The 20,788-nt window shown below is 46.6% G+C and overlaps 1 protein-coding gene across 1 annotated transcript in view; it reads right to left on the reverse strand.

Annotated features, from left to right (window-relative positions):
- Nucleotides 1–669: 669 nt before the first annotated feature.
- LOC140429215 (interleukin-6 receptor subunit beta) overlaps nt 670–20,788 on the reverse strand; it is a 108,558-nt gene continuing 88,439 nt past the window's right edge. Inside the window, exons 12-15 of the mRNA XM_072515934.1 lie at nt 19,943–20,086; nt 17,951–18,047; nt 9,492–9,573; nt 670–4,914 (exon numbers count right to left, since the gene is read on the reverse strand). Coding sequence (XP_072372035.1) covers nt 4,426–4,914; nt 9,492–9,573; nt 17,951–18,047; nt 19,943–20,086 — 812 coding nt within the window. The 3' untranslated portion in view covers nt 670–4,425. The remainder of the gene's footprint in view (nt 4,915–9,491; nt 9,574–17,950; nt 18,048–19,942; nt 20,087–20,788) is intronic.

A 20,788-nucleotide genomic window follows, 5' to 3' on the forward strand; every position in this document is an offset into this window, starting at 1 on the left:
TCTGAGTCTAACTGTTCCAATTCCAGTTCAGGAAACACTTTGCTTCGGATTTTACTCTCATTAGGTAGAGAAAGAGCCAATGCCATACCTTGTTTCCTGTTTCCCAAGGCAGTTACCTTAGTCCACATAACAACTGCACTTCTCCATTGGTCATATGATCCCCTTTCAGAAAATCATAGTGGATAGTCATATCTGGACATCTTTAGTCTAGATTCAGCCATATATATATATTTTTTTTTTTCTTCTCACTCACTCCTTGAGTGATGCAGAATTTTACATTTGCACAGCAACCATCCTTTGCTACAACTGTTAGCTTGTGGCTACTGTTGAGTAAAGTGTCAAGAGTTCTGCTCCTTTCACAAGACCCCTTTATTTTCCCTTGAACACACTCTATACAACACTCTATCACCACACACGACCAAACAAATGCCACCTGCAACTCCTGGTTACATATCAGTGTCAATTATTGGATACTTTTTAAAAAATAAACAATTTTATTGAGGCATTTTGGCATAGTAAACAGCAACAGTACAGAACAGTGTGCAAAAAACAATCAACATAGTGCAAAAAACCAGTTCCCCTCCCACAAGGACGCGCCTAACTAACCTCCTGATCTACGTTGCCCTAACCCCCCCCCTCATTCTCCACCCCCCACCCCCCTGCTGCCGATTAATTTCCCACGAAGTCGATAAATGGTTGCCACCTCCGGGCGAACCCTGACAGTGACCCTCTCAGAGCGAACTTAATTTTCTCCAGACCGAGAAAGCTCGCCATGTCCGATAGCAATGCCTCCGGGGGCTTTGAGACCCTCCATGCCAGCAGAATTCGTCACTGGGCTACCAGGGAAGCAAAGATCAGAACGTCGGCCTCTCCCTCCTCCTGGACTCCTGGGTCCTCCGAAACCCCAGAAATTGCCACCTCCGGACATCTAATTGGAATCAGAATGTCCAATTCACCTAACAAGCACGTCTTTCGGGACTTGTGGGAGGAAACCGGAGCACCCGGAGGAAACCCACGCAGACACAGGGAGAACATGCAGAATCCGCACAGACACTGACCCAAGCCAGGAATTGAACCCGGGATCCTGGCACTGTGAAGCAACAGTGCTAACCACTGTGCGACCTTACCGCCAGTTTACCACCACTTTCTCAAGGGTGATTACAGATGGACAATATATGTTGACATTGCCAGTGCCACCCATATCCTGTGAATGAAAAAGATATTCACTGCCAGACAGTGAGTAGGTGATAGTAGATTGGCTCCCCTATTTACAACCCACTCAATTCTCTTTTCCGGCGACTTACTCATTTCCATTTCTCCATGGTCCTATCCATTCACCCTCAAATTTACTTTCAAAACCAACTACAAATGGATCATTCATGCAGCTGTCTCTGACATCACTCCCCCTCATCAACATATGAAAATGAGAGACAGGAAAAGCTGGTCCCATACAGTCGTGGAGCATCATGATCCTCAATGCTGTAGTTATAAACACTCTGGACCTGTAACAGGACAGGAAGAATGAACAGAGTCAACACAGAGGAGAACAAGCTGCTTAAAGAGAGAAGAGGAAGTTGAGGGACTCACACTCTTGCCTTATTCACCAAGAGATTCAGTGAGCAATTCTTCTATCTTAAACTCACTGATGAAAAGTGTGTGTGAAGTCTCAATTTTATGAAAAAGGTCTCACTGAAGTCTATGACTTGCTGAAGGTAGAAATGCAGTTGAAGAGCAAGGCGAGGATGGCCCTGCTTTGAAGGTGACCGTAGCTATCACGTTCTTTGCATTGGGATTCTTCCAGGTTGGAGCAGGTGATATCTCAAATATCTCCATGTGTGGCATCCAATGCATCAGAGCTGATGGACTCATTAACGATTTGGACAAGGGAACTAGATTTGGACGAGGGAGCTAAACGTATTATCTCCAAATTTTCAGATGATACAAAGTTGGGGAGGCGGGTGAGCTGTGAGGAGGATGCAGAGATGCTTCAGCGGGATTTGGGCAGACTGAGTGAGAGGGCACATGCAGTATATTGTGGCTAAATGTGAGGTTGTACGCTTCGGTAGCAAAAATAGGAAAGCAGATTATTATTTGAATGGGTGTAAATTGAGAGAGGTGGATACTCAGTGAGACCTTGGTGTCCCCGTGCATCAGTCGCTGAAAGTAAGTGCGCAAATACAGCAGGCAGTAAAGAAAGCCACTGGTATGTTCAAAGCGAGAGAATTTGACGATAGGAATAGAGATGTTTTACACCAATTATATAGTTCATTGGTGAGGCCACACCTGGAGTATTGTGTGCAGTTTTGGTGTCCTTATCTGAGGAAGGATGTTCTTGCTATAGAGGGAGTGCAGCGAAGGTTCTATAGAGGGAGTGTAGCAAATGTTTACCAGGCTGATTCCTGAGGTGGTGGGATTGTCATACCAGGAGAGACTCAATCGGTTAGGATTATATTCATTGGAGCTTAGAAGAGTGAGAGGGGATCTCATAGAAACTGACAAAATTCGAACAGGATTAGACAGGGTAGATTCAGAAAGAATGTTCCCGATGGTGGGGAGTCCCGAACTAGGGGGTCATAGATTGAGGATAAGGGGTAACCCATTTAGGACTGAGGGGAGGAGAAATTTCTTCACCCAGAGAGTGGGGTATCTGTGGAATTCATTACCAAAGTAGTTGAGGCCAAAACGTTGAGTAATTTCAAGAAGGAATTAGATATAGCTCTTGGGGCTAAAGTGATCAAGGGATATGGGGGGGAAAACGGGGATCAGGGTATTGAACTTGATGACAAGCCATGATCATAATGAACGGCAGAGGAGGCTTGAAGGGCCAATGGCCTCCTCTTGCTTCTCTTTTCTATGTTTCTATGAAACACAACTACCCATGCTACCACGGGGGCTACACCGGCTGAGTTGCTTATGGGCTGTTGTGTTAGAATCTGTTTGGACTCAAAGTTGGTGGGGAGGGTGGAGGCACATCAGGCCTCCCAGAGACATAAAATACATCACAGTGGGGTGACAGATCATTCCAGGTGGAGGACCTGGTTCTCGTTTGGAATTTTGCCTTGGTCCCACGCTGGTTGGCCAGTCGGATTGCGTCCCAGTCAGAATCTGTATCGTCTGTGGGCAAAGACAATGGCAGGATATGTGAGGAGCCAGGGCTGGTACACACCCCGTTCCAGATCAGATAGTTCCAACTAGTGTCATTGGCACTCTGTGGCATTCAAGAGCGGAGGAAGTCGGGAATTTCAGAGCCAGATCCACCAGCTTTCCAGGAGGGAGCCAGTGAGGTGAGCAACCTGACTGAAGAGATGAAGATACTTGAAGTGTTGCCTCCTGCTGACAACAATGCTACTTCGGAGATTTTGGGGCCGGTTGGGGGACCAAGGAGGTCCATGAGGATTCGAAGGACTCCAGCCAGACTGAAGACGTGATGAACTTTTTTCCCCCTCATGTCTCTTAACCCTGTATATATTTTGCTTGTAAAACATATTAAGGAACTTAAGGGGGGGAAGGATGTGGTAGTACGATCCCCTTTAAGGAGGGTTTTGCGGTTCACGTGACTGGCTGAGGACCCATCGCGCAGTAGCACCCAAACCCCTACCAATAGCGAGAGAGAGCAGCCCCTGGGAGCAGGGGCCCGGGCAGTGTGGACTCCACAGCTGGAGAGTCAAGACCTACCCAGCATTGCTCTGTGCCTGTATAGAGTTACCTTTGCCTACTGTTAATAAACACTTTTTCGTTGCCAGTCTCGTGTCACCACAAATGCTCCTTCTGCACTGTGGCAATTAGAGCTGTACATTGTATTCTAAGTGTAGTTGCACCAATGTTTTTTTAAAATAATAATAATCTTTATTCTCGCAAGTAGGCTGACATAAACACTGTAATGAAGTTACTGTGAAAAGCCCCTCGTCGCCACATTCCGGTGCCTGTTCGGGTACACAGAGGGAGAATTCAGAATGTCCAAAGAACTGAACAGCACACCTTTCGGGACTTGTGGGAGGAAACCGGAGCACCAGGAGGAAACCCACGCAGACACGGGGAGAACGTGCAGACTCCGCACAGTCAGTGACCCAAGCCGGTAATCGAACCTGGGACTCTGGAGCTGTGAAGCAACAGTGCTAACCACTGTGCTACCATGCCGCCAATGATCTATAAAGCGGTGAGATTATCGAACTATTTTGGCTCAACATCGACCTTTTAATGCATTCAAACACCAAATTTGCTTTAACTTGATTCTGCCATCGTCGTGAGCAGAGCACTGAGCTTCAAAAGTTCTCAGTTCCCGAAGAAGTGTCATATTAGACTCGGAACGTTAGCTCTGTTTCTCTCTCCACAGACGCTGCCAGACCTGCTGAGTATTCCCAGCCCGTTTGTTTTTTATTTCAGACCTCCTGCAATGCGATATTTTGCTTTTATTACTACAACTTTTCAATAATTTGTTTCTAATAGTAACTGAAAATGCAGATTCTGTGCGACCTTGACCTGATCAAGATTTTTAACCAGCTCTGGATCTGAAGTCGCAAGCGTTCCCAGTGGATTATCTTCTGCTCTCTGTATGGTCATTTGACCAACATGTTGTTTCATATAGGTCTGAATTAAAGAGTCACTCTGTTGATCATTGCACTCTTGTTCACTTCTGTTAGCCTGGATGACTGTATCACTGCTTGTGATAGTTGGCATTATTTGTCGGAAGTTCTCCATGGTTGTGTAATCAGTTATCTGTATAACCGTTGGTTTGTCATGGAGATCACTTCCAGGTTCCTGATCTGTTGCATTGTATTGTTCGTTCTCTTGCAGCCCGTAATCTGTGAGTGTACTGGTGACCTCTTCGATTGTGTGAAGGCTTTCAAGTTCCTCTTCCGTTCCTACTAGAGGTGAGTTTGCTTTGAGATTTAACAATTCATTATCCAGATACGGCTGTTGATTCAAAAGAAAAAAACCCAAGATGTATTAGTCAGCTCAATACCTGTACCCTTTGCTGTATATATGTATATAGTTATGAGCTGTCAATAAAGACTCTCTGTTAAGGGGCAGCACGGTGGTGCACTGTTAGCACTGCTGCTTCACGGCGCTGAGGACCCTGAGTCGACCATGTGGAGTTTTCACATTCTCCCTGTGTCTGCATGGGTCTCAACCCCAAACACCCAAGGATGTGCCTGATGGGTAAATTGCCCCTTAATTGGAAAATAAATAATTGGGTACTCTAAATAATTTATTTTTAAAAAATACTTTCTGTTTATGTACTCAATACTATAAAGTCTACTTCATGGTGTCCAAAGCAGGATTCTTCATTAGTAGGAGAATCTAGAACCCTAGGGCATAGCCTCGGATTGAAGGGATGATCCTTTCAAACTGAGATGAGGAGGAATTTCTTCAGCCAGAGGGTGGGGAATCTGTGGAATTCTTTGCTGCAAAAGGCTGTGGAGGCCAAATCACTGAGTGTGTTAAAGACAGAGATAGATAGATTCTTGATTAATAAGGGGATCACGGGTTATGGGGAATAGGCAGGAGAATGGGGATGCAAAAAATATTCCCCCCCCCCCTCAACCTAGGTGTGTAAAATATTTGCCCACAATATTTAATGGAATCTGAGGTCTGTACATAGTGGTTACTGTTTTGTTATGCTCTTGACGTAGCATAAGCTGCTTCCTTAACGTGCACTCTGACAAAGGAAGGTTAAGACTTGGAGATAGCTTTAACACGTTTATTAAACTATTAACAATTCTCCTACTTGGATTCGACGCTACTGTTAATCCTGCTATAGCTACTCAGACTGACTAACCAGTCTGCTAAAATCCACGTGGTGGGAGTGATGTTCAATCAACCACGTGTCTGTACTCACTGAGAGTCTCCACTGGAAAGAGACTGAGCATGTGTGATGTGTCCTTTTATATGGATTGGTGTAATGCCCTCCTGTGCTAGTGTCACCTCTGTGTGTATCGTGACTTCCCATTGGTCGTGTCCTATCTTACTGACCTGTTGGTTGACTGCCTGTGTGTCATGTCTCTGGCGTTACCTCTAGTGTCTAGCTGTGTAGTGTATGTACATCAACCCTTTGTGTACTTACAGTGATGTATATCACCACATCCCCCCTTTTTTCATGTTACATATTTTCTGTACAGTGTTAAAGAAAATTGAACAAACTAGGTAGACGAGTGATACTCTGTATAAGTTATGATAACAGTGATCATTAAACAATAAGTCCAAAGTTCATTAATTATTATGGTTGAGTGGCTTTCTTGTTTGGTTGGTGAGTTAGTGATGTTGATGGTGGTATTGTATTGTAAACGCCATCAGTGTCCGTGTGCTGAAGGAACCAAGAAGTGGTCAAATCGCTTCGTTGTCGGATTTGGACTCTTTTTTTTTTTAGATGCTTGTGGTGGTAATTCTTGATGGTATCTGTCCTGAAAGCCGGGTTGCCTGTTGGTAGTGCAGCAAACGTGAATTGGTAAGATGCATCGTCCTGCCATGGCATGTCATTGTACTGAGCTGAGCAGTAACAGTGTCTCTCATTTGCAGAGTTGTACCATGTCGTACCAGTCGTAGTTCCATCGGTGTTGTTTTTGTCGTGCTTGTTGTCGACGTTGGTGCCTTTGGTACACTTCTTGCTATTGTCTGTGATGTTGTTGTTGTGTTGGTTGGTTTTGTTGCGTGTTTGCTGCGCTCAAGGACCACACTCTGTGGATAACACGAGTCCTTCACACAGTTACTCGTGCCAGCGTGCTTTGTGGCTTCTGCTGTCTCCTTGAGCGTGCCATCACTGAGTTCGCGGCGCTCCCCGTCTGGAGTCATGTCCGGCTTACTTGAATCAGCTTTGGCTTGTCGATGCTCCTCGTCTGGTGCCCTTTCTGGTTCACCTGAATCAGTTTTGGTTTGTCGATGCTCCCCGTCTGGAGCCCTTTCTGGTTCACCTGAATCAGTTTTGGTTTCTTGATGCTGCCCATCCAGAGTCACTGCTGGTTCACTTGAGTCAGCTGAGATTTCTTGATGCTCCCTGTCCGGAGTCATTTCAGGTTCACTTGCATCTTCTGAGGTTTCTTGATGCTCCACGTCCGGAGTCAAAACATTCAGGAATGTATTTGCTTGTGGAGAGGCTCGAGCGAATGAGGTTTGAAGTAACGTGGTGTCACCGGAGTCACCAGTCGTCTCACTGTGATTGCCGAGAGCCTCTGTACATTCTAGCTGAGGTCTGTCACGTTGCACATCTGGTATGGGAAGTGGGATGCCGTCGTCACTTGTCTCACATACAGTGGGTAGAGCCTCAGTGTCTTCTTGTCGTTCACTTGAGCTGGATAGACTGTCAGTCTTCTTCTTGTTCACTGGAGCGTGGTAGACTGTCACAGTCTGCTTGCTGCACACTTGAGCGTGGCAGACTGTTATAGTCTTTCTGTTGTTCACTTGAGCGTGGCAGACTTGCATTGTCTGCTGCTGGTTGCCCAGAGGAGGTTGCTAGACCCTCATGGTCTTGCTCATGCAAGGACTGCGCTTCGGAGTCTTGCATTGCTTCTATCGTGGAGGCTGTCCACGAGCTCGCGGTGGAGGCTTGTGTCACTCCCTCTGTGGAGTCTTGCAGCGATCCTTGTGTGGAATCGTGCATTGGTTTCGCTGTGGAAACTGTCAACACTTCTTGTTCACGCAAGGACTGCGCTGTGGAGTCTTGCGTTGCTTCTATCGTGGAGTCTGTCCACGAGCTCGCTGTGGAGGCTTGTGTCACTGGAGTCACTTCTTGTGTGGAGACGTGCAGTTGTCTCGCTGTGGAGTCTTTCATCGCTTTTTGTGTGGAGGCTGGGACTTTTTGTTGTGCGTGGACCACTCACTGTGTGGAGTCGGAGACCCTTCGTGGTGCGTGGGCCACTCTCTGTGTGGCAGCAGGCCACTCTCTGTGGTCTTGTACCTCTCTCTGTCTCTTGGCGTCAGGCCGCAGCATAATCCTGCACTCACGGGTCGGGATGTCTTATATGCTGGGCTGAAGATCCTCAAATCCGAAGAACACATCCGCATCTGTGTCGGATTCTTCACTGTAGAACATATCTCGTTGCGGTTCGGATTTGGTACTGGGGTGGCCATTTCCAATGATGAAAGCTTCATCTGAGTTGTTGTCTTCCAAGACCATATCATCACGTTCTGTGCAGGAGCTGGCATTGGGCTCGCGATGTCCAAAGAAGAATTCAAGGTCTGAGTCATAGTCTTCAAGGACTGTATCATCTCTTTGGGCAGTGCTAACTGCTTGTTGCAGGGTTCTGCCGAGGTTACTTTCAGCTACTGGTCGAATTTCAGGCATTGTGCTGTCGTTCCAGGTGAAAGAATCTGGTTTTACGGCTTTAAAGTTTTTTCCCTGTGTTTTGGGACATTTCCCCTTTAAGTGGGCGTGGTCTGGGCCTCTGACGTCTTGACGGGTGTGACGTAGGTCGTAGGAAGCGATTGGGCATGCGCAGATCGCTGGTCCTTTACTTGAGGACTTTTTCGCAATTGCGTGCATGCGCAAATGGACCTTCCCGTTCTGTGCGCTCTTCACGCAACTGCGCACGTGCAGCACCTTTTCCAAGATGGCTGCAATTCAAAACTGACGTTCGTTGCTGCAAGCCTACCTCGCGGTGAGTTTTGGCGCCTCTTTTACCTTTTTTTCTTGTATGTTCCTCGCAGAATTCTTGGAATTTGTCCAGGACTGCCTGGAAATCTCTCTTGTTTTGCCCCTTTGAGTATTTGAAGGTCTGGAAGATTTCAGCTGCTTTTGCACCCGCGATGGTCAGTAGAAGCTTTATTTTCTCTGCATCCGCCACGCCATCTAGGTCGCACGCTACCAGGTAGATCTCGAATCTCTGCCTGAACCAACGGCAGTTTTCACTGAGATTGCCTTGGTATTTGAGCTGCTGTGGGACCGGAATCTCGAACATCATCTTGCCTGGCTGCTGTTGCTGGTAGTCACTGCTTGCTGAGTTTTAACTATATGAATTGAAACTGTTCACTCCTGGAACCATGTTTTGTTATGCTCTTGACGTAGCATAAGCTGCTTCCTTGGTGAGCACTCTGACAAAGGTTCAGACTGGGAGATAGTTTTAACACATTTATTAAACTATTAACAATTCTCCTACTTGGATTCGACGCTACTGTTAATCCTGCTATAGCTACTCAGACTGACGAACCAGTCTGCTACAATCCATGAGGTTCAATCAACCTTGTGTCTGTGCTCACTGAGAGTCTCCACTGGAAAGAGACAGCATGCGTGATGTGTCCTTTTATATGGGTTGGTGTAATGCCCTCCTGTGGTAGTGTCACATCTGTGTGTATCGTGACTGCCCATTGGTCATGTCCTATCTTACTGACCTATTGGTTGACTGCCCGTGTTTCATGTCTCTGGTGTTCCCTCTAGTGTCTAGCTAGGTGTAGTGTATGTACATTAACCCTTTGTGTACTTAGTGATGTATATCACCACAGTTACTGGGTAAATGGCTATGGAGGTACATGTATAAAATGGAAAGAAAATGTTGACATACCAATGATGAACCTCTTCCTATAATCTGGATTGCGAGACTGTTTCCAGGATTTGGTATACTTGGCCAAAACATTTTCTTTGTTCTAAAATTAGAGTTATTTTCAGTATTAGATATTTTACAATGGCTACAATTAACACATCTAGTTGTTCACGAAAGAATGTCACTGTCCAAATTAACCTTGTGAGGCAATTCATTCGACTTCTATTTTTCAATGCAGGCTGCTCATGGATTAATCCGTGCCATTTACTGTTGCACAACAAAACCAATAAATAATATTTTTCACCAAGAACCATCTTCATTCATTATCAAATAAAACAATTCAAGAAACTAATATATTATTCACAGGATAATTACTAAAACAAGGGGCCATACAGCCCATTTTCATTCATCATTTCAGAGCCCTCAAATCTCCAGAACTGTTGCTTAAATGATTCTTGAGTTCTTGCCTCCACTACTGTGTATGAAAGTTTATTCCATGTATTAATCATCCTTTGCGTGAAGAATTTCCTGCTAACATCCTTAAAATTGCCTTTTTCTAGTTTGAACCTCTGCACTCCTGTTCTACACCCACAAATTTATTTAATTTAGCAGTGTTTTTCAGGGGGTTCCCCACCGCTATTCAATTACACTTTAGACTCTTTTTTGGGGGCCCTGGGGAGTTTCTCACTGGTTTAGCCCACCCTTAGAATTTTCTTTAGCATTGGGGAGCTGCCCAAGTGTCGGGGCATTCCTCACTCTTCAAACACCCCTTCCATCCTCATTTCATGGGCATGGCCAACCTCGCCCACTGGCCCTTGCAAGTGCCACCCTGGCACTTGGGCATCCTTGCACTGCCACACTGGCAATCAGGCAGTGCTCCTGCCAGCTTGGCAATGCCATCTGGGCACCTTGGCAGTGCCAGGGTGGTGGTGCAAAGGCACCAGCTGGGCAATGCCAAGGTGCCCATGTTCCAGGCGGAGGGCCGAGGGCCACCTGCAGATACCCTGACCATCCTGGGGTCTCTGATGGCCCGGGAGACCCCTTGAGGTGCAGTTCCCCTGGTTCACATTTGTGTGGACCAGCACTGATCGCCGCCCGGCTGCAGCCTCCCTGGGGAGGCCGAAGAATTGAGGGAGGCTGCTGAATCCTGCGCAGGCAGGTCATAAGCAGGTTTACGACCTACCTCCGTGAGCGTCATTTGCTCCTGCCCATTTGGGGCGGGGTTTCGGCTCCAACGTCTCCCGGTGCCTCAGAGAACCTCACGAGGCGCGGAGGCTGTCGGAAGGCTAGCTTGGAGGCCTTTCTCGGCATTCTCCAGCCATGTTACGCTCAAGCAAGAGTCTAACGCGGCCGGAGATTTGCGCCCCATGTTTTGTGTTCGGGAAACTTGGAAGAATAGGTTTTCCTCAGCCCTGCCAAATTTAATTAATATCCCTCTCCTCTCAACACACAAGCATGGCAGCGTGCTGACTTTGGGGATGCTGATCTGTACAGGCTTCTCAACGCTACGAATGAGACACGGGGCATCCTGTTCCCCCAAAGGGGTCGGTGGGACATCAGCAGGTCCACCTGTACCGCCTGGGAGGCAGAGGCAGTGGCTGTCAGTGCAGGCAGCATGACCAGGAGGACCAGCATCCGATGTCAGAAGAGGACCAACGACCTTCACCGAGCTGAAGGGGTATATTACCACCTCTCTCCTGGCATCAGTTCCGCCTGCCCCCCTCAGATTCCCAACCATGCGCCCCCTCCTCTACAATTCATTGGCTGACACCTCACACCCTCCCCACATCTGATCTTTGTGCTTGTTCCTCAGCACCCCCTGGAACACACCAGCACAACCCCTACATGTCTAGGTGCGGTACCCACACATGCCACCTATGATAGACTCCCTGACCCATCAAGTACGCAGCTCACAAAACCCTCAAGAAAAAATAGCCCATAATAAGCGGGAAAGGGCCAAGGCGGGGGGTGGAGTACCAGAGATTTGAGTCCTCACCCCTTATGAAGAATGGGCCCTGGAAATTGCAGGTTGTCCGAGGAGAGAGCAGTCACCGACAGCAAGGTTGGCCTGCATGGCAGATGTGAGGATCCAATGCTTACTCACCAAGGTGACCTGTGTCATAATATACACCAGTATATCATGGTGCAGACACACACTGATGGACACACAGTGGGACCAATCAACACACACAACACCGCAGCCAATCACCAGTTAGAGCACACGCACTATAAAGACAGGGGACATCAGAGTTCCCGCTCATTCGAGTTGCAGCTAGCTAGGAGGACAGAGCTCACAGCCTGTAACACAGACATTCACCATGTGCTGAGTGCATCGACTGGTTAGGACTAGGCAAAGGTCTTTAGTTAAAGCTGGTATCATGTTAACCCACAGTCAGAGTATGTTAAACAGTTAATGATTCAATAAAATAGTGTTGCACTATTTCAAGTGTTGGTGACCTGTATGTGTTCCACGGATCCAGAACACCCAACACATCAACCTGTATCAAAGTAGTCGTTCAGGTCAGACAAAATGATCCTTCCCACTCACTGACCACATGTCCATTGTCTCGCAGGAACTCCATCTGATGGGGCCAGGCCATCCGGAGTCATTCCCCCCACCTTGGCCCCAAGAAACCACCTCGGAGGAGAGTTCCGAGGAGACCACCATCGAGGAATCACAGCTATCATCCCCACCTTCCGCCAGCTCAGAGACACACACCTTGGGGAAGGCATTAGCGGACAGGCTTGTGGGGCACAATCTGGTGAGCACTACGCAGTTGCTGATGCACATCAGGTGAAGGCAGGAACATCCAAGGGAGTCAGCAGTGGGAGGTCTGCTGGATCACAGGACTCTGCCGAGTTCCAGTCAGATGCCGAGCCTCTGCACAATGTTATAACAGAGCTGCTGCAGATGCTAGGACACGGCTGTGAGATTCACGAGGGGGTGTGTCAGTGACATTCCAGTGAGTGCATATTGAATTGGAGGAGTCCCAACGACTATGGGTGCAGGAGATGATGCTCACATTGCTTGGTACCGAGGCCAACACTGCTAGGGTTGCGATTGCAATGGAAACCTGCAGCATGAGGCCAGAGTCTTGAGTGGTGGTGTCCAAAGCATGGCTCAGTCTGTGATGACCATGCCTCAGGGCCTCGACATCATGTCCCAGTCACTGAAGGACATGTCCCATACACAGGTGGACATTGCTGAGGCATCGCAGAGCATGTCCCAGTCACTGAGGGATGTGTCCCACATGCAGGTAGACATTGCCGAGGCATCGCAGAGCATGTCCCAGTCACTGAGGGATGTGTCCCTCATGCAGGTAAACATTGCCAAGGCATCGCAGAGCATGTCCCAGTCGCTGAGGGATGTGTCCCACATGCAGGTGGACATTGCCGAGGCACTGCAGAGCATGGCCCGGTAACTGAGGGACATCGCTACGGATGTTTACACCACGGTGCAGACAATAGGGAGATGACGATTGTCTCCAGTTCTTCCACGTAATGATCAAGACGATTGAGAGGCACTGAATGGGCACTGGGGGGTGGTCACTATGTGTAGCTAGGGGAAATGGAAATGTCCAATGTTCACTATTAAAACATGTTACACCTGACACATGTGAAGCCTCTGTCATGTTAGTCTTCACAGCAGACCTGCATGCAATCCCACCCCTTGTTGCCCTCTGCTCCCCCCACCCTTTGCCGCCACAGGCACAGAAGTCCAATATCAAACACCCACGATGCAGACCCTGTTCTGAGGATGGGTGTGAGTGCTCTGTCAGCAGAAAGACAGGAGTCAGACTTTGGCATAAACTGAAGAACACCTGAGCTAACCTCACAGCAAGTGATCATCACTCTCCTGGCATGTATAGTGACCCACTGACAGGGCCGGCACAGGCCCATCACCCTGGGTGATGTCACACACCCTACGAGGGTAGGACAGGATAGTCAGGGTGGGGGGGGGGGGGTGGGGTCAGGAATTGGTGGTGGGGCACATTTCACAAAAAAACAAACACGGTATCACCCCTCACAGGTCCTCAACGGAAATGGAGGATAAGCCTGAGGGGGCACCACGGAAGCATAGTGGTTAGCAGTGTGGCTTCACAGCACCAGTGTCCCAGGTTCGATTCCCTAATGGGTCACTGTCTGTGCGGAGTCTGCATGTTCTCCCCGTGTCTGCGTGAGTTTCCTCCGGGTGCTCTGGTTTCCTCCCACAGTCCAAAGACGTGCAGGTTAGGTGGATTGGCCATGCTAAATTGCCCTTAGTGTCCAAAAAGGTTAGGAGAGGTTATTGGGTTAGGGTGGCAGTGAGGGCTTAAATGGGTCGGTGCAGACTTGATGGGCCGAATGGCCTCCTTCTAAACTGCACAGTATGTTCTATATTCTGTGTTATCATGTCCAGAACTTTGTTGTAGAAATGATCTGTCCATCAGTGTGTGACTTGTTCCATGTATCTGTGCCAATCTCCGTGCAGGAGGAGCAGCTGTGCAGGCCCTCCCACACAGCCCAATCTCTCTGGAACCAAATCCTGGCATCCACATATTCCACCACCGCTCAAGATGCAGTTCAACATCCAATAGCGTGTTTACCCTGCGGTGACGAGCCAGTTACATGCAGCACTCACTACACCAACAACAAAAGCATCAACAATCTGTGAAGCATTCCTTTAACGGCGTTTGCAGGTGGTCCATTTGGATCAATGTTGCGCACCAGGTCCCTCAGCGTCGTCTTGCTTCAAACCGGATTGCTTTCTGGACTCATATGTCCCCATGAGCCAATGTTCCAGGACCCAGGTATCTTAGAAAAAATGTACCTTCTTTCTGGCTACAGAAACGGAAGGAAACAACAACAGCAGCCTCCAGGCATTTGCAGCCACCAGCTGGAGCAAGCAGCAAACACAACCTGCAGCTCTGAAGTGCTTTCACAACTAACAAGGCCAATTCCTTATTAGCAATAGCCTTGAGTTGTGAAGCTAGAGGCTACTCACAGTCAAAGGGAATTAAAGTGACTTTCAGCATATAACCAAGAGCAGGGCTCTGTCCTGGAAGTGTTTGGCAGGACAGACGGGAAGCAGCTGTAGTTGCCCCGTTATTGGTATCCACAATATTTAAAGATGGCTTGAAGGCCTCACAGACGAAAAGTCCCTCACCCAAGGAGCTGCCCCTGACCTGGAATGCTTCAGTCCCCTGACCAAGCACAAGCCCGCTGACCAAGCACAACCCCCCTGAGGATCCCCCCAGCACTGGGACAGCAGTTCCAGTGCCCTTTAGCTGCATTCCAGAAAATGGAAATGGCTAACCACCTCCTCAGTTCCCCTCAACGCCATTACGCCAGCTTCACGTTTTTAAGAAGGCGTACTAAATGACGCCCGCGTGATTTCTCAATGGGGAGCTGGTTAATTGCAGAAGGCCGTTACATTCGACTTCAATCTCGCTAATGTGATGGGAATTACTGCAAATTAGGGGTAATGATATGCTCGTCGTATTTGGGTGAGAACTGGAACTCGCCATTGGGAGCGGACCTGTTAGATAGCAAACTGATTCGCCCCTTTCCCGCTATTTAACCAGTGTGCCCAGAACCGCGCCGGTGTAATGCAGTGGTTAAATCGTGCCCTTTAATTTGGTGGCCCATCACAGTTTAATGCACATTGCAGGAACTTCAGAAAGCATATTTGGTTTTGTTGCAGACTGAATTTCAATCAGCCAAGTATCACTGGGCCCGGAGTTGTACCTTCCCTGGATTTGGGCGGTCAATTTCCTCCACATTCCAATTTCTGACCTCCTGATGAGCTGCCTGCTCTCTTGCTCTATTCAACAAGGCAGAGTGCAAAATGGTTGCCACCTGCCTTTGCTGCTCAGGCCGGGCAGACCACTCCTGTCTCCAGGAGATGCTCAAGGCCACTAATTGGGTGCCAAGCTGGCCTCTTGTCTAACTAAGGCATTATCACTCAAAGCTACTCATGTGAGTGACACAGTTGAGGTACAGGGTCAGGACCCACGATCATCCAATACTGGTTTCCCAACTCTGCTTTGACATTCTGGCTCCATATCTCCCACCTACAATTATTTCTTCTGCAGTTATTAATCCATTTAACTTTCTAGATTGGTTTTGAACATTGAATTCAGTTTCCAATTTTTTGGCAAGTTGAATTTTATTCTTTTTCTTGGTTTCCTTATTTAATTTTTGATATCCTTTGTCCCTTCCGATTTCACCTTTCTCCACATGATACTCCATTCCCTTTGCTTTCTCCTTTGAGCAGTCATTTTAGTGAAGTGTTTTGCTTCCATTCCAACACCAATGTTACTTCTGTCTTAAACCCAGACTTTCCTCATCCCTTGCTTTATTAGATAAAATTCTCTACAGCAGCTCAGGACATTGGTGCCATTTCAGTTCAGTGAAGGCCATTGTATGGTATAGTTTCCTGTTGTTATAGAAATCACTTCACTACCCTCAACATGTGAACCCTTCCCTCTTTCGCCAACCCCATAGCTTTGCTTAGATTTTTCCAATCTTCTGCTCCTTAATCTGTGTTTAGGAAACATTCTGGAGATTGCCACCTGAAAGTCTTGTTTTTCTTTTTTTTCTCAAATCACTCAAGTTATATTATTTGTTGCTATTATCTGTCAATTATTTTAGAAACTGGAAATACCACAATATTCATTCACAAATAAGAAGGGACAATTCAGGTTATCATTGCTTTCAAGAACAGTCATTCATTAGTACTAAAACCAAGGAAGTCCTGTTTTTCAATCTAATGTGCCACTTTTAAAGTTAATCTGAAGGGTTTAAGCGCAGTTCTGTCTGTCGGTTATAACTTGACTTTTGATTGCTTTCCTTCCCTCTCTAAGAGTTTTTCCTCTACTCTGTGATTCATTCCTGATACCAGTGCAGTAACATGCCATTCAGAACCCCTGGGCTTAACAGTAGAAAACAATGGGCAGGATTCCCCGTCCCACTTCACCCGTTTTCTAGTGCGGCATGCTCCCACTGACAGCAGGATTCTCCGTCCCGCCAGCCAGCCAATGGGATTTCCCATTGTGGGCACTCCAACGCCATCGGGTAATCCGTGAGCCTGAGTGCGCTGCTGGTGAAACGGGGGATCCCACCGATGGAGAATCCTGCCAAATGTTCACTGCCCTGACAAGAGAATGTCCCACTGCTACCATTCTCCAAAAGTAGGTGGCCCACCTCCCTCACTGTCTTCCAGTGCTTCCATGTTTCTCAAGATCACTGTCCTCTGTTCAGATTGTTAACAACAAAACTTTTAAACCATTGCTGATTTGTTTTGGCCTGCTTTTGTGACATTTCTGTATTAACTTTATTTTATCCACATTCATCTACATTTCTGTCAGCTCTTAAGTGCCATTAAGTCATTTATTAATGATAAAAACAATTGAACCTGGGGCATAGTAATGAGGAGTATCAGTGGGTAAATGATCAAAATAAATACCTGTCACGAATTAAATGTTTAGTTCAATCAACATATTAGTGTTTTTTTATGCATTCATGGGACATGGGCATCGCAGGTTGGGCCAGTATGTATTGCCCATTCTTAATTGCCCTTGAGGGGCAGTTAAGAGTCAACCATGTGGCTATGGATCTGGAGTCACATATGGACCAGACCAGGTAAGGATGGCAGATTTCCTTCCCTAAAGGGCATTAGTGAACCAGATGGATTTTTATGACAATCGACAATGGTTTCATGGTCATCATTAGACTTTTAATTCCAGATTTTTTTATTGAATTCAAATTTCATCATCTACAGTGGCGGGATTTGAACCTGGGTCCCCAAAGCAGTACTCTTGAGTCTCTCGTTTACTAATTCAGTGACAATACCACTGTGCCACCGCCTCCCAATGATGAGGCCTTGCACTTAACGGGGGCTGGTTAGCTCAGTTGGATAGATGGTTATGGTGGGTTCATAATAATGCAGACTAACAGCTTGGGTTCGATTGTCATTTTGGCTGAAGTAGACTGGGGACGTGCCTCCTCATCCCACCCTTGAGTGTGGAAGGCAAACCATAACTCACAAAGTAGAGTGACAAAAAAATAACTCAGGATGAAGCATCATGAGGCAATGGGCCACGGACTTGCCTTCAGGAAGAGCATTCATGAATGAATAAAGCACTTGACCACCGAATGCAATGGCAAAGAACTTTGAAAGACTTTCCTCCCTCATGTCCCACAGAGGTGACCTGAATGGCAGCATTGCTTCAGAAGTTTGTGTGTTCAGATCCATCCAGGACTTAAATCACGTCATTGTGTCTGACACTTGAGAGCAGTATTGAGTATGTGCCACATGGTTTGGATGAGATGCTAAACTGAAGCCCGGGTTGCCTGGTCAGGTGAATGCAGGACCCGAATGTGTGTGCACCACAGAGTCTGGCACTCATTTTTGGTTATGTTATTTGCACGGAAAAAGTATCGTAACAACAGTGAAAGTAATGTACCTTTAAAAGATCCCCTTTTATTATAAATCTCACCTTCTAATAAGGAACAAGCAACTCCCTGCCACCAGAAACACAAAGACGATAATGGCAATGCTAACAACAGCAGCAATTTTGTGTAATTCACCATCGTCTGAATTGAAAAAAGAAAACCATTAGAAAGCATGCTGTATCTAATGGTATCCAGATATATACCGAACATCCATGTGTAATTAGTTTACATTTAATCCACCTGAACATGCAACATTCTGTGATGTGTGCAGACTGAATAATAATACATTTGCGGCTACTAAAAGGTGGTGGCCATGGAAATCATGGTGCAGTGTTTTCATCTTCCAAAATTCACTAGATTCTGGACCAGTCCTGGCAGATTGGAGAGTGGCAAATGTAACCCCATTATTATGGACCGGTTAGCCTAACGTTCTGTCGTAGGGAAAATGCTGGTTTCTATTATAAAGGATCTGATTACAGGACAGAAAATATCAATGGGTTTAGACAAAGTCAAGATGGATTTATGAAAGGGAAATCACGTTTGACAAACCTACTGGAGTTTTTTGAGGATGCAACCAGCAGAATAGATAAGGATGAACCAGTGGGTGTGGTATATTTGGATTTTCAGAGAGCATTTGATAAAGTCCCAGATAAGGGGCGCGATCGAACGACTTCATTGCGCCCGACTCGGTGAGTCCCGTTTGATACCGGGACTCACCGATACAGGCACCGAGAAACACCCCGCTAAACGTGCGCAAAACGGGACTCTGTTTCTTTTCCTCTTAAATCGAGCCCAAGAGGTGAGTATGCAAAATTAAAACACATGGGATTGGGGGTAATATATTGGCAGGGATTGAGAATTGGTTAGCAGACAGGAAACAGAGAGTAGGAATAACTGGGTCTTTTTTGGAGTGGTAGGCAGTGACTCGTGGAGTCCCTCTGGGATCAGTGATTGGGCTCTAGCTATTCACAATATACATCAATGATTTGCATGTGGGAACTAAAGTAATATTTCCAAGTTTGCTGATGACACAAAATTCAGTGGGCATGGGAATGGCGAAGAGGCTGTTAAGAGGCTTCAAGGTGATTTAGACAAGTTGAGTGAGTGGGCAACTACATGGCAGATGCAATGATGATAGATTGGGAAATGTTGACGTACAAAGGGACCTAGGTGTCCTAGCACACAGTCACTGAAAGCAAACAAGCTGGTACAGCAAGCAGTTAGGAAGGCAAATGGTATGTTGGCCTCCACTGTTTCAGGACTTGAATACAGGAGCAAGGATGTCTTACTACATCTGTGTAGGGCCTTAGTCAAAACGAACCTGGTGTAGTGTGTACAATTGTGGTCTTCTTATCTTGCCACAGAGCAAAAAAGGAAAACAGGGGGCTGGATTCTCCGCCCTGCCATGCCACTTTTCAGCCTTGACCCGCCGGCCGGTCAATGGCGTTTCCCATTGTGGGGCAGCCCCACACCATCGGGAAACCCCCGGGCGCTGGCAAACGGAGAATCCCGCCCAGGGCATTTAAAGGCCAAAACTATACAGAATTCCTTGGTTGGAAGTGATATGAATAACACCGTATCTGATGGTATTGCATCCCTTTGGTACAGGTAAAAAAAGAAAATTGACTCCTTCATGCAACTCTACCTATTTTTCTATTCGTACATGGGAGCCCTTAGCTTGATAAGGCATTTCAGAAGGCGTGGAGTCACGCGTAAGCAAGGACAGCAAATTTCCTTCCCTACCATACTTGTCTTTACAACAACTGATAATGGTCACCACTACTGAGGCAGAGATTTCAAACCCAAATTTAATGGTTACATTTTAAATTCCATTATGAGATTTGAACCCTAGAGAATTAGCCTGGGCCTCTGGATTACTGGTGCAGTGACATTACCATCATCTCCCCAACATGCCATGAAACAATTAGGTGTAATCACAACAGCTGGATGAGTAGTTAGGGAAATAAATTGGTTGTTCTGTATTTCTCAATGTTCTGTATTCATGGACTGCAACAGTGTGTTTATGTGAACATTACCAAATTCTTTTGTGGCAAAAGACACTGCTTCACTTCTGCTTCCTTCTCCTGCCTTAGTAAATCCTGAGATCTGTACGGCATAGACAGTTTTTTGCAAAAGTCCTGTAAGCATGTAGTGCGTTGTAGATGAGTTCACTGAAATGGCTGCAAAGATACAAAACAGCAAAGGATTAGCTAGATAATGACCTAGAATAGCCTGGTGGGCCACTGGACTACCAGGAGTGAGGTTGGGGGGTGGAGGGTGCAAAGTCAGCCCAGCTAAAGGCTGGGTTTTACAGCAGAGTTGAGCATTAGTTTAGTCGCCGATTTTTACCTGCAATTAATTGCTCTTAAACCAATGTCCATTGGAAAATTACATTATGAGCCTGCTTACATCACCTGCAATCAAATGCAGCAACAACAGGAGAGGTAGAACTGATGGGAATCCTTTCCTCCAGTCCTGCCTCTGACAGTGATGTCAGGATGGGGGCAATGGGCAGAAAGAGCATCTGGCTCTTATAAACCTGCATCAGGATCCGAAATGGGCAGATACCCAGGGAAGAGCTGCAGATTTCACACCACTTCCTCCACCCACCTCTGCCCAGATTACAGGGTTCTGTGCATGGATTCAGGGATGAAATTGAGTTATTATTTAGTAATTGCCCTTATCATTGAATGTTACTTGATTTTCTTCACAACCCATAAACTATTCCCTGACATTTTGGTTTTATTATGTATATTAAATAAGTAAAGCGCATGAATACTGTCATGAAAACAGAGGTAGTTTTAAGTGGTCTATTACTATATTGTTAAATGTTAGAAATATAGATTTAAGTGGGTTTAATTTAGTGTTTTTGTGTAGGAAAG

Source organism: Scyliorhinus torazame, chromosome 9 (genome assembly GCF_047496885.1).
Source record: "Scyliorhinus torazame isolate Kashiwa2021f chromosome 9, sScyTor2.1, whole genome shotgun sequence".
NCBI classification, from domain to species: Eukaryota; Metazoa; Chordata; class Chondrichthyes; order Carcharhiniformes; family Scyliorhinidae; genus Scyliorhinus; species Scyliorhinus torazame.